Here is a 14700-nt window from a genome sequence, read left to right as displayed (position 1 = left end):
TATCAGAAAACATGACGAAAACTTCGGCAGTAGAAAGTTATCAATCTAAGTTATATCTAACGTTTGTATATTCCCTTCCGTAGTAAATAAACTCATTGTGTATGATAATCATTATACTTTTAGTGATCAGTTTTATTTAGTCTTCGGCGGGATTCATCCATTGGTACTGATAGCTGTTCAATGGACTATTTTTGTTTATAGCGTTCTTTTCTTAATTTTCTGCGGAGCTATGTTGTTGACCATTTAAGTGGCTTTATAATTATATTGCATGATTTCATCGTCGCTGTTGAATGTTAGGTGTAAAAGTTTGTTCGTCTGGTTTTAGTCATAATTTCTTGCCGCATATCTCTACAGATCTAGGGTGCCTTGTAACCTACTTGTGTATTCTTTCATTTTTGAAATGTCACAACATACTGGTCGCTACGGTAAAACACGCTTGTTGTGATTTTGTACCTTGTTATCAGATTAATTACAATATCATTTCTCTTCCCGATCAATAAATAATTCCTAACGCTTGAAACATTGACAAGATAATCATATCATTACCGCCGGTGAGTTAACGGATCACCAAGAATATACAATCTGATTCTCCTCACCGTCGCTGTATTATTATTTCATTACTCCGCTTGATCGAATTACACGGGAATTGGCGGGCAATAGTCACATGTTACTTCTTTTGTGACCTTTCTTTTCGATATTATTAACTCGTGGATTTGAGGAGCTCATCCAAAGCGCTTCACCTCGTAGTTTGGCAAAACGTCTTGCAAAACGTCGAACGTTGCGTCAATTGCAAACTAATCACTCTTTAACTCAATATACAATTAATGACTTCGAGATTATGACTTATCTATCACTCATCAATTATTGATCTGAAGACATATAGATGTATACTCACTGTAAATGAAATGATTTTTTCTAATATCCATTTAAATGATATACGTGAAGGGGAGCTAAAAGGTCAGAGAGCACATATATACAACGACAGGATCTGCCTGACAAAATTTGGGATCACGGGGATAGAATTGACATATTCTTCAAGGTCTTATATCTCTAGCCTTGGTCATCAATCATAGCCCTGGAGATATTTGTTACTTTATCGAGCCTATTCCGTAATATTACCGTAATGTTGAGCGAACGACCAAATCCTTTATGGAATAGACGCGCTGGATTATCAATAATGCGGCTTCCTTGTCATCTAATGCAATTATTCACGGTTTCCTCGCGCTCAATGTAAAGGTCAGCTTCGCTGGAATAAGGAGGATTTCTCATTACGAGCCGCCGTCGACGCACGTGAGCTTCAAACGCCAAGACCTCCTAGAGAGGGATCTTGAAACGTCGCTACGTTAGACCCAACGCCACGTCGCGCCGTGGCGGACGCTCTGATATCGGCATGCCTTGATAGAATTAGCGCAATGGAATGCAGTCCCGTCAGAAAACAAACTCAGCAGCAGCCTCCGGAAGATGAATGCTGGCAGGAGATGGGAACTTTCATCAGGTTTCGATCTCGCGAAGAGATCCCTCCACAATTGGCGCGCGTGAGAGATTGGCTGAAATCTTGGTCGATCTAATTGGTTATACAAGCAACAAATGCTCCTTGTTTTCCTAGAATAGACCGAGGGAGCATATTTCTGCCAGCGAAGATCACTGAAAGCGCAGACGGGAGCCCGCTGCTGGCCTCAGAGACGACGCAGGGGGTTGCCGAGAAGTTCTCGACCCTAACGCTGGGAGCTGCCAATCCGTCAGGAGGCGTGTATGCACCAACTGTGACGCCTCTCAAACTGTAAGTGTAACTCCATTCCTGTCTACTGCCAGGCTACTGATGAACAGAATTGGCCTGACCGAATGTTTCGTCTCTTTTAACAACAACGCCGTTTCGGAGGCTGGCGGTCTCGGCTTTTCTCGTATATCAGCGCTTCGTTTGTAATTGCGGTTATGTTTCAAAGGGACGGTTCGAGACAGGGGGAATTCAGAAAGGTGCGGACGAGTATCAAGGGAAGCAGCGGAGGCGGGACGCCGGAAGAGCGCGCGTAGGGGGATCGTCTGCCGATCGATCTACGACCGGCAGCCCGTGTCTTTTCCATTTATTCACCTACCCAGGCTTGACGCGAGCATCTGTCCCGGCGTGTATGTTTTAACTGAGAACGGCTGGGGCGAGCAAATTCTGCGGGAAATTGGCGATCTTTGAAACACTGATTAGAATCGATGGAGTGGCCGATGAAAGGGAAAGCTGGAGATCGAACTAAGAAGGCCATACATAGAGAATGACTTACGGCGTACTTTGTACCTGATGGGCATCAAATCTTAAAAGTCAGGGGGGGAAAACGGCAGTTGGAAATCACCACGTCACGGTTTTAATTCGTAATCTAGTGTTGATAACCTCAATTTCTAGCGCGCCCGCGTTTAACCGCTCAGTCTTCATTACTGCCGCAAACAGATGATTACCGAAAAATAGTTATACATGATCGCCTATTCATTCCCATGTACCGCCGGCCTCTGTCGCGCAGTCGGAAAAAAGATTATGACTTAAAAACTATATTGGCTATTGCCCTTAAGTGATCACATTGTATTTGAATAAGATAAATCCTATGATGTATATAAAAAGATGCCCTCTCTAAGCGGTAATCCATGATCTTGACGTATTGGAAATCCCAACGTCTGGAATTGAGCGGGACATTCCCATTTGATCTTCATTTCTTTGATCTTTAAATGGGCGACCTTTCATCCCCTAGAGAGGGTTCTGATGAAGCTACACGCCCGAGCTGAGGAGCTACGCCGCCAGCCATTAGCGCTCATGTGGGAAACAAGCTGTTAGATTCCCACAGAAATCGCGACGTCTCTAATTCTGGGGCACGATCTCTTTAGAAGCTGAGACTAACTAACCTATTAGGGGTGGTAAAGGTAAGAATACCATTACTGCAATTGAATTTCGGTCTGTTTTTGCTTTCTTGTATCTTGCTTATGGCTTTTGTTCGAGTTACTTCCCTCCAATGGACTCTCTTGTTAGTCAGCATCGAGCTCAATCTTTTGCTTTATGTATCTCTCTCTTTCTTTTTCTCTGTTGGTCTTTCTTTCTTTGTGTTTCTTTTGCCTTTCTATTTATCATTCTTTCTTTCTTTCAGACACAGTACAGAAGCGTAATTTGCACATCTTTCCCTAGCTACTACGCGTTTCTTTGAAACGAAATCTCAATCTTTCCTTTCCTTTCTGCGGGCGCATTAATGAAACTAGGTAAACTTTGTACAGACAAGATCAGATTAAACACACTTGAAAGCAAGCTACCTGGTATTGTTGACAATGAGCTTGTATTCTGAATCTTTTACTAATATTTGGCTAATTGGAAATATAGTGGTTGTAATGTTCCTACATATATCTATATTGCTGTTTCAAAGCTATGCAGTGACGATATGCGAAAGCGATGAAATTGTGTTTCCCCCAGAAACGTCGACTCTAAGCGTTGTAAAACTTACTTCACAGAGGGACTGCAATTGGAAATAACAAAATCTAGGAAATGTCTTGGTGCTTTCCTGGTAAGACATGAACATGGGAATTCTTGTTACAGACAATGACGTTTGCCCCAGAAATGCCAATTGCCTTAACATAGCGCATCTGGGACACTTAGCTGACCCAGAATGAGAAATTGGAGATAATACAATAACACGACGAAAATGTCTTGCTGTTTTCTTGGTTCGTAAAGGCCACTTTGGTGATCTTGCTGCTTTGTATTCCGTCCTGTGTGCACATATGCTGCTTCCCTAATAGGATTTTCTTGTCTCTGGTCGGGGAAAGGGGGTGTAATGGACCAAGAGACTGGCAATGAAGAAATGCCACACTTGTCCTCGCATAGCAGAATATCGAAACAGACTGCCATCATACTGGCATCCAGACCACATATTATCTCTCATTCATCTCAAAACCATCAAGCTTAAGGATCAAATCTGGGGGAAGATGACATTTGTTTTCACCTCTGTAGCCCCTTAAACGCCTTTGAGTTCGTCACATTGCCATCGCCGTATAAGGGATTTACAGGCGCATACTCGATACATTAAGCAAATATGCTTTCGATTTGAGTGTTTTGGATTTTATTTTCCGAGTCTGATCCTAAAAGACTCATACGAAAGGCATGCTATGTAAGACAGATTGACTTTAGAGTAACGAACATTAATCAAATCTCTGCTTAATCACCCTGGCTACGTTAAAAGACTCCTTCCTCACGATAGTCCCTGTTGTGTTTTCCGCAGACCTCATGGTGTGCTTCCTTCATGAGCGCGGAGAGAGGCGTAACTACAATCATCGTTCACAGAACAATCCCCGCATGGGTGCTGGCACTAAGCCAGAAATAGGTCTCCTCCTAAGGATCGATTCCTTCAGCCTAAGTTGTAGTATATGGCGGATTTAATTCACCAGAGAAATTTGATATCGGTCGGGAAAAAGGTCGGTAAATAAGGAGATGATAACGAAGGTGGAATAGCTGAGCGCTACGACTGCGTTCGATCATACGAGAGTCGTAGTAGAGACGGTGTCGATCATCGGTGACTAGCGGCTGTCTGGGGCGGAGGCAGGTAGGACTGTGGGCAGACGGGCGGTAGGAGGGGGTGGCTGTACCGTGGAGCCACGTGGGGATTCAGCGGGGAACTGGTGTGTTCTTCACGTTTTTTTTCAACATCATATTGTTTGAATATAAGTCCTTGATCATCTTTTTGCGCATTGCTATTGTTACAGTAATAACGTAGTTGGGAATGGCGCAGTTGGGCTTTAGTAATGCAATCGCTTCTGTACCAACCTCCGTACCTAATGTTAACATTCTTACCAACCTGTCCTATTCTTAAACATGGTGAGCTTGCTGTCCTATCCTTCGCTTGTCGGTCACCATTATTACAACACGACGTTGTATGTGCCCAGCTTTATATACAAGATATCATTTTCTTAAAGCTATTCGTTACTTTTGGATGAAAATTTATTTTTCGCTCAATTGCTTCTGCTATACATAGATGTTTTTGCGATGCGCTGCTGTCTGTCGAGGACGTGGACTCATTTTACAGTTGTTTTTTCTGTTATGTATTGGTTAATACAAATGCTCATCTATCTAGAGCTTCCTTTCCTACTGCAGATAGTAGATCTTTTTATTTACTTTAAAACGATAATGGGGTTGAAATATGGACAATAGCTGTGCGGCTTTGTTTCTTGTTATTTCTTGTTACTCTTTATCCGTTTTACGCAACTGTACAAAATGTGTCACTTCAAATCTGAATCATACACTGAATCTGAATCACGGAACTAGAAGGAATTCACGCCTTTCTGCCTAATTGGGACGTGTTTGAATTCTGCACGACATACCGGACTTGTAGAAGAATGTGACCAGTGAGCTGGCAGGTTCACACCGCGCCCTGAAGGCACAGTTAAAAGCCTCATTTGTGACAATTTTCTGGCGCGTTAGTCGACCAATCCGAACCTAAACCCGCGCGCCTTAGTCGACCAACGGCTGTCATTGATCAAACTGCCAACAATGAATAGCAGAGCACCTCGCTAGAAACCATATATTTCCTGCCCACTAATTTTGTCCGGGAATCCAAGTGGTAAGGCGCTGTTAGTATTAAGTATTGACAGCTAGCTGAGCTGTGTACTCCATCATTGACAACTGTGCCAAGCCGGTAATTTACGGCAACCCAAATATTTGGAATTCTGTTTTTTCATCCATTTTCTGTGAAAAATGAGGTCAACGAGGCAATTTCACATCCTAGTGCTGACGGAAAACAAATAGGATCCTCACCATTATTACCGGCTGTATTACAGCGGCTAATCAGCCTGTTTACAGCACTTCTGAATGAGACGAATCCTCGCACTCCAATTTAAAGGCCAGCTTCCCTTTAAACGCGAAATTGCCAATCTAGTAAAAATGGTTGTGCACGTCCACTTGACCTATTGGTTCAATCTGCCACTCTCTTTGTTGTCTTTGTGGACGCAATTAAAGTCTTGCGCGATCGAATTGTATGAGAAATTGCCTCCTTCGCCGAACTCTGATAGGTAGCTTGAGATGAACTGAGCGATGAGAGTTGTTTGACCTTTGAAAAAGTTTGCTAACCTTTGAGGAAAAGTGTTTAAAGAGAGAGGACGCCATGACAGCTGATAGCGGTCTGTGGAAAAGTACAGTCGCTGAGATTGATGTCCAAACTTTCGGGGTCTTCAATCTTACTATGTAAATAGTTAATGCCGATGGTAATATCGTACTACTACGTTTATTAGGGACGAACCAGTAAGGATTGGAGGGGTGACAAAGGAAACCATTTCAAATCACTTCCTAATATGTGTGTATGAAAATATCTGATGGAAGGAAAATCAGATATACTTATTGTTTGAATTTTGATCCGATTAAAACACAGTACATTGTATGCCCCAGTCATCTTGACACAAAATAACGAAATGTTTAGTGGTCATTCGAGTCTGAAAGGGGCTTAATGTTACAAATATTATGGCAAAGGAATCTCTGTTGTGGAATGGAAAAATGAACGTGCAATTATGGGACTTTCATTTAGTTGTCCTTGTTAATGTGACTATCAATAACTATCAAGTATCTACAATAACATTGCTCATTACTTTTTAATGGGCACAAATTTCATTGATTTATCTCCCCTATTTTGCTGTCTATTGTTTGCGTTACGAATGTGGTGCTAATTTCTGTCCAAGACTCATTTCAAGAGATCAAGAATAAAAGTTTGACGGCCGTAGATTCAGAGAAGTTATCTGCTTGCTTGATATACATGCATGCATGTATTTCAGCACAAGCTTGATGGAAACACTGACAATACAATCAGTCCCGATAGGCGTACATTCTTTGATCTCGGCGGAAGTCGCTTCACATCAATAATACACTCGGTACGGCTTCATCTGAAGAGGAGACTTATGCCACACATAATTCATATAGAATACTTCAACAGCTTTTTTAAAAGTAGTGTTTTTGTACATCTTGTGATGCACAGTATAACCACATTCTTTGTTTAACTCACAGATTATAGCATAACATCATAACCGCACTCTACCAAAATAACCAAGGGGTTACTTGCCCCAGATATTTACAAGCTATGAGTCGACCATCGGTTAATCAATTTTGTACATGCGCTTTTGCTATGGTGACATGCCCATCAATAATCCTATATGGTTTTCCTTTATATTACTTGTAAGCAATGTGTGAAACAAATAGTGTGAATCAGTATGCTGGTAGTGTATAGTAGCACCTGAAAGGTCGAGGGGGGGGGGGGGGGGTAAATTATGTTTGTGTTTACCTCTACTTCTTCTGCAAATAAATAAGGTCAATGACCTGGACCAGTCGGCCGTTACCATGGTTACTAGTGATTTAAAGGGAACAGACACCATGTGGTGTTTGATTACATTATGTATCAAGTGGTAAAGTTGGACTCACTGGGGCACCCATGCGGCACTGCGGGGTTGGTTTACTGTTTTGTTATTTTCGCGATTTCTAATAATTTAGATATTGCGTAATAGGTAAAAGTATGACAACAAAATACAAAAACGGAAGAAAATTCGTTCTTTATCTTTGAAATTCGTTGAGTCATCTACGAACCCCGCAGTGTCGCACAGGTGCCACAAGTGTAGTAAGAGTCTACCTTAAGACAGTGCTGGGGTTCATGCTTGCCTCCCATATGAATGTGTTTTAGTAAGAACAAACAGATCAGTAGTTTGTTAGGGTAGGCCACGTTAGGTACACATTATGTACTTGACTGCGGTGTAAGCCTCATGTGGTTGTTATTACATCTACAGTGCTGTATTCATTGTCATAAAAAAAGACTTTCAAAAGACCCAGGAGATGTCGCCTAAAAGCTGTAACACAATCACGTATAGTTTTTAAAACGATACAAACATTCCAGAATTGATGGCAACCTCTGCAGACGACACGCTGCGATTGTCGTAGTTCAGCGGTGTGTGTTTTGGATTGACAGCCTTGCCCCGCCCACCCCCCGTGCTGACATCTTTCTAATAGCAAGTAGACTCCTCAGAGAAGCAGTGTCATTCGCAGCCAGTCTTGCCAACATTATGCAACGCATTAAATCATCTCGGAAAAAGAGCGAAGGTGACTTACGTAGTTTAAGGAACATCTGTGTTCCGCCTCTCAACCACTGTATGACAGCATGTGCTCTCCTGTGACGAAGCTATATTAACGCAATCGTTGATGAAGCAGTGATAAACGTTGAGTTTAATTTTTCAGATGTTGCCCCGCAATTCTTCATAAGGAACTTTCTTGACACCAGTCCGTTTGCCTTTTTTACGGTCGACACTAGAGCGCTTATCAGTAGACATGTAGCGGCCATTCTATGCCGTTAGTGAATGCTCCAAACCTATCTGCATAAAAAACGGCTTGTGTTTATTCTTCGTCTACTTTTAGATCTTAAACGATATTCTAAAACATGTAAACGTTATGGCCATTAAACCGTAACATATGATTTTACAAGCTTCATTATCTCCGAGATGACACGTATGTTCCAATTATTCTGACCTAAGGGAGATCATAGAAAAGGCAAAGCCGTCATACCCAGAAACGATCCGTTATACCGAAAAAGCTTTTACGTACTTGATTATATACATAAGAAACTTCTACCGCACATCCACATGATCAATCTCCATTACTCTCCAACAATCGCCAATCAATAGACACGGGCAGACCTCCGGCAACTGTTTCCCTCCCTTTATACTTACCTATTCATGCAAAAAGGAATTGCCGTAATTGTTTAGATGAGAACTTTCTATGCATACTAAGTGCTTGCAATTCGATCAGACAGAGCGAGCCGTTTGTGGCTCGGCAACCGATTGCGTTTGTGGTTCTAACGAGACCTAATTACAGGCGGGTGCCCTAAGGTTGTGGGGTGAGTCGGGAAGGCCGTGCTATATGATGTGTTATGTGTTGACCTGTGATCCTAGGAGATCGATGGAGCTTGATGTGTGTGTAAAGGGTAATTAATAGAGGTTGCGCACGGGCGTGGCAGGTCCGGAGTTTTTACAAGCCGGGCCCAGGCCACTTACAATGGGAATAAATCATTAGATTTTACTAGAGAGCTAAACCTGGGGCATAGGCTCGTGAGGAAAGTGAAGTCTTGTTTTGAAAGTCTCGTAACAGAACAGTTTAAGCACTATCCAATAAAACATAAGCAGGCGTAAAATATGTCGTTAAAATGGTCTTCAAATATGAAGCGTTCATTGTAAACAGAGCAATAAAACGAACACATACGAGTTTGACGACGCTGTAATAATAACTGCAAATGTTTTCTTTTCTATATTTGTCACAGGCGCTGAGGTTTGGTGCTGAGGATTTTTTTTCTATCCGCCCCAAGCTTTTCTCATTGGCCAAGGCTTAAATGTGATTCATTTTTTTCATTGATTAGAATGGAGAATGATGAATAATTCTGTTTGTCCCTGAATTGACAATGATGGATTGCAGTTCTACCAGAATGATAGCGGCAATCGTTTATCTACAACATAACACAACAGAATTTGGCAGCATATCTTCATCTGTCTTAGATGTAAGTTGCCTTTAGAGGCCTTTATCTTGTGTGTTATTATCATTGGATGGGCCGAATACTCTATCTTTGCAGCCAGGGGCTGAATTGCGAGGAGCTTACAATGGGTGTGGCTAAATCTCAAGGGTATGGAATGGCTGTCATTTGGTACTAACTGAAAAGACCCCAATACGATAGTATTGCCAAGGTGCGACCAGGACTCTAGGTTTTTGTTAGGTCTCCTAAAACAAGGGACCTCCATTTAACGCCCTTTCCGAGAAGTTCTGTACTCATTTCCCCCTGAACTGTGGAATAAATCGTTAAGTGCATTTCCCAAGGGCATAAAATCGGTGGCATAGCAACGGATTCGAACCCAGGACGTCTAAGTTTGAGACCAAACACCCTGCCGTTACGCCACACGACCTGAGTAGTTAGGCCTTTTAAAAATCAATACGCAAGTAACAATGAGAAAAGTGTTGTCAAAAGCCACATATTTTTCTAAGACGAACCTTACTAGGTTTTCAAGCTGAGAGTTGCTGCAGTGCTTTTAGGAAACAACGAAATAGTTTAGAGAGAAATATGAATATTTTCTACCAATATCAAAACAATGTATTAGTCCTTGATAACCCTTCGATAGAAGTCTATGTGGTTCATTCACTCATTCATTGACCCTTCCATTTTTCTTCACACTGGGTGGTCCCGTCCTCTGAGAACAAATTGTACAGACGCCAGGGCGGGAACAGCGCTGCCCCTGTCCTTGGTGCTGAAGGAGCTAATACTGTTAACTAATGGTGCGGCAGTCTCACACCACAGACTAACGTCAGACGGGTGAAGCAGATGATGTTCTTATCTTCTAATGGTAAAACGGACCGGAAATATGGCCTGAATGCTAAACATATTTCTAATGCCGGTGTATTACCTCTAACATGTTTCGGTTCTTGTTTGACAATGGTAAACAAAAGAAACTATTTGTTGTTTGAACGAAGGTCTCACTACAAAGACTTTTTTTCAATTCACTACAGAGATATTTTTCTCACATCTTATGAACTAAAGAAACGAGTTTCTAGACATCTACATACTAATTAAAATAGATAAAACTGTCATAACTCTGTGTAATGGGTGGTTTATGTTTTCATGCATGTGGGTGTTAACTCATTTGGTGGACGGAATTGGGACTTGATGATGTGAAGTTTGTTTTCCGATGAAGCTCTACTTCCCGATCCGTAACTTAACAAGTTTGAGAGCCTTTCTCTTCTTATCTCTCATGGTGAAGTTCGAGAGAGAAAAGGGTCACGGAAGGTCCTCTCGAGCTGGAAATAGTTTTCACAAAGAGATATCCAATATAGATTAACGAGAAACCCCTTGAAATGATCCCTTGAGTTGGATAACGGTCAGAGGTCAGGTAATGGAGTGGGGGTCCCTCAGAGAACTCAAACCTGATGCTACTGCCTATTACGGAGATTTGGTTGGAGACTTTCCTTTCGATTTTGATTTATGTGAGTATTGGGTATCATGCCAGAGCCCCAGTAAGCATCCATCACATCGTGCGGTGGTAGGGGGGGTAACGCTACAGGGGACTCGGGGCCGGGTATGGCAGGTGTGAGAGAAGACCTGAACAGATTTAGGACAAAGCAGACGTACCTGCTAATTATTGAGAAGAAGTAGAGGGGAAGGCATGGGGCAAAACATGGCAGAGGATCGTCTGAAAACTTGATTAACAGCCCTGCTTTGCGAGCCATGCGAGACGCCATCCGTTTAATCGAAAATTAGCCCGTAATTCGATGCACGCCAGATTCTTTTGAGAGGAAATCCTGCTGCCTTCTGGTTGATTCGATCGGTGATGGAATCCGACATTGAGCGCCTTTTTTATAGTCCGGTCCTTGGGCGATCAATTGAAGTGATTCCCTCACGTTAATAAGGTACGAGGTACGCCGGATTTGCTCGCGATCTCTTCGGAGGTCTGTCGGGTCAGAGGCGATTGATGAAACACTTCATATCCAGCATTGATCGAGCGGACTATATAGGGCTGCCGGCCGCGTCTTTGATGCTCGCCGCTGTGCCTGGGCTAAATTAGCAGCAGTGATGACCCGTACACCCGGTTTTTCTTCAAGACGGGAAGGCCGCGGGCAAAGTAGGCAGGCGCAGTAACTCTCAGCTAATTGCCTCTTTCTAACAACGATGAATAAAGCACTAAGGTTATCAGGGGAACGGGAAGCAAATTGACACGTGCAAGAGTGAAGTTCATCTAGAGAAGCTCCTTTGGTTTATCATTGATCTACATTAGTGTTCTTTCTTTCTGTTGATTAATTCTATAATTATCTCGTTAGTACTATGATTAATTTGAGGGAGGAGGCTTAGCATGAGCCTTGTAGGCTTCTTCTCTCATACTGCACATTGTTCTCATCTTACCCATTTCTCTGTACTGCATATGAGGCTACTTTTGTGCAAATAAAAATTAAGAAAACTTTAAAAAAGGAGTTCAGAAATATCACAAAATAAACATTACGAAATTTGCTCTTCATTCAGATCTTATGCACCACGAAGCATCTTCCATCACGGAACTGAAGCCAAACACTTGTATAGCTCGCATGGCTTCCACAGATCCCTAGGAGCATTTCAATAAGTTTTATCATGGTATTCTCTCATCCCTGTTGCTTTTACAGTCCCCATGCAACACACTATATGCTTATTGCCTTATTTCTCTGTTGGGAAATAAGTCTGTATCTCTTCCAAGGAGTACGACAATTTAGTCTACCCTGAGCGGCTGAAGTCGTCCCTCTGTAGCGATGATATATTGTGTACAACTGACAAGTGATGAACTTTATAACCCAGTAATATTGTCCTTGTGAATTTTAGCTAAGATCTACGTCAGTGACACAAGGCATGATCAAACATATAGGCAGTCATGATTTGCTTGATATGAGGAGAGATGTCATTCATAGAAGCGTTTCCTGTGCAGATAAATTGCACCTGGTTCTTTGAGGAAGACAAATGAGATGATGACGTTTGCTCAGCCGGATGTATTGCCTTCTTTTCTCGTAGGTCGTTCATCAAGCTAGAGAGGGGACGTCGGGAAGAAAAATGCCTCTGCGGTCAAGTATGAAGATTGTTCATTGGATTTTCGGCGTGCTGCTGGGCCTGATCCAAGCACCTTGTCTGCCCCACGAAAACACAGCAAGGAGCCTCCAACTCACCCCGATTCATCACTCTCGCGTGGATGCCCGAGTGCTGGCCGACAGAAGTACAAGGATAGTGTACGAGAGGTACGTTCACGTGACCAGCGCAAACGTGAGTCTCGTGAAGTCTCCGCTGGAACTTGACGAGACTTTGCCCGTTCGGCATCGCTACGCACGATCCTTCGGCGACCAGACTCAGGCAGACGGCGTGCGGGGCAAGGGCAGGCTGCAGAATTTACACGTCGTCAGCTGTCAGATGGACGTGGCCTGTGACCCCGATGACCCCGGAGGTCACTGCACATGCCCAAAGGACCTGGAGACCTTCGGAGAAGCCAAGTGCATCATACCCAAGGCTAGAATCAGCCACATATCAATGTCAAACTCGGGACCCGTGAAAATCTTCTGCGTAGGGGTGACCTTGAACTCGGAGGAGTCGGACATTATCTACGACATGCAGACGAGATGTAAATACTTGGGCGGAAACAATGTAAAATACCGAGTTTACGTCACCAAAACTGTGGAGACCAGCGACTCCAATGAAGACAAAGTTAAATATCGAGCTTGTCTAGAACCCGTAGAAGACCGTTGATGTTGTTGCTGTGCGCAAGAGCGCTTCCATGTTCATACCAACATTGCACTCAACCAAATGCATTTAAGCACTTTAGGGATAGAGTAAAGGATCGAAACATGTCTGGAGCAAAGCAGAAGAAAAGACTGTTGCCGCCTTTGGAAAGCGTTTGTGTGCGCTCAGACAGATCCCGCCACACACGAGAATGCACTCTCTTAATAGGCTGAAGACAACACATGTAAGGTGCATCTATCGTTCGTAAGCAAGTTTTCCCCAAGTTTTCAGTGACAGACTGAAGACGTCGGCAGCCCTGGAGTGTTGTTTTAATGGCCAAAACGGTGCCAATATTTGCTGTTTGGCGCAATAGTTGAGTTGTTTTAAAGAATCGAAAACACAAAATTTTTCTTGTCACCACACTGCAATTTCTAGACTTCCTGATTATATTGTCTACTCAAATTTTGAAAACATTTCCATGCAGAACAACATTTTATAGACATCATTATGAGCACATTCATCGTCATCCTTCAAGATGGTAAAGACATTGGGCAAATAGCCAATCGTCGTGAATGAAGATAACTGAATTGGTGGATATGACTTTGATCATCTGCCCAAATCAGAGAATCTTAGCCAAAACTTTTTAACAACGATATTCTAGTTAACATGACAGGGTCTTCATACCGTACATCTGGCCATTAAATGAGTTGAAGGACAGAAGCTGTGTAAAAAAGGCCGGTGGAGATGCTTCTATATTGTATGTATGTAACGTCATGTACAGCTGTAAACTTCACGGTGATTTCTTCTTGAGCTCCGTAGAGTGTGACAATCTAAGCTTCGGGCTGTTCATCCATGGATATAATTGTACAGCTGAGAACACCATAGCGGACCAAAGCCTCCTGATGCACATACTTTGTCCTTGGCTTAAGTTGCAGTTCCACTGCCTTGTCTTGGTGATCGGTACGCGCTGATGCTACAGAGTAAAGCTACGTGAGGGACAAAGGAGCTTATGATGATACAAAGCGTTTGTGCTCATTCCAGTGTATAAGAAGGATGCCAGTATAAGTGGATTTCGAAAGACGAACATTGCGTCCATTTTATCAATTTCAAGGATGTGTTCTGCTTTAAGCATTATTTTTGTATTTGTTGATTTGCATATAAACTGCCTTTTTTCAGAGCGAGGGTCTTCTTCGCAACGCCTCGCCTTCATACAATGCCCTGTTATATGTACTGTCAATGATTTTTGCTTCTGTATTTTGGAAGTACATGTATGCGACTTCATCGAATCAGCGACATTTGCCATAGAAAGATCGTTTGCCAACAGAATCAGAACTGCTGTACACATGCTATACAGAGCTATTGTACATGTGCTCTACGAAATGCACAATACAAATAAAGGCACGTTAACAGTATAAATTTGACTATTTGCTCACTCGTTTTTGTGTTGTAAATGCTGACC

The 14700-nt window shown here is 42.6% G+C and overlaps 1 protein-coding gene across 1 annotated transcript; it reads left to right on the top strand.

The window, feature by feature from the left end:
- Positions 1-1309: 1309 nt before the first annotated feature.
- On the top strand, positions 1310-13849 carry LOC118429988. The gene is made up of 2 exons (XM_035840647.1): positions 1310-1780; positions 12546-13849. The coding sequence occupies exon 2, from the start codon at positions 12585-12587 to the stop codon at positions 13266-13268; it is 684 nt and encodes a 227-aa protein (XP_035696540.1). The 5' UTR covers positions 1310-1780; positions 12546-12584; the 3' UTR covers positions 13269-13849.
- Positions 13850-14700: the final 851 nt, after the last annotated feature.

This window comes from Branchiostoma floridae, chromosome 14 (genome assembly GCF_000003815.2).
Source record: "Branchiostoma floridae strain S238N-H82 chromosome 14, Bfl_VNyyK, whole genome shotgun sequence".
Classification (NCBI taxonomy): Eukaryota; Metazoa; Chordata; class Leptocardii; order Amphioxiformes; family Branchiostomatidae; genus Branchiostoma; species Branchiostoma floridae.
This window is presented reverse-complemented; position numbering and strand designations above follow the sequence as displayed.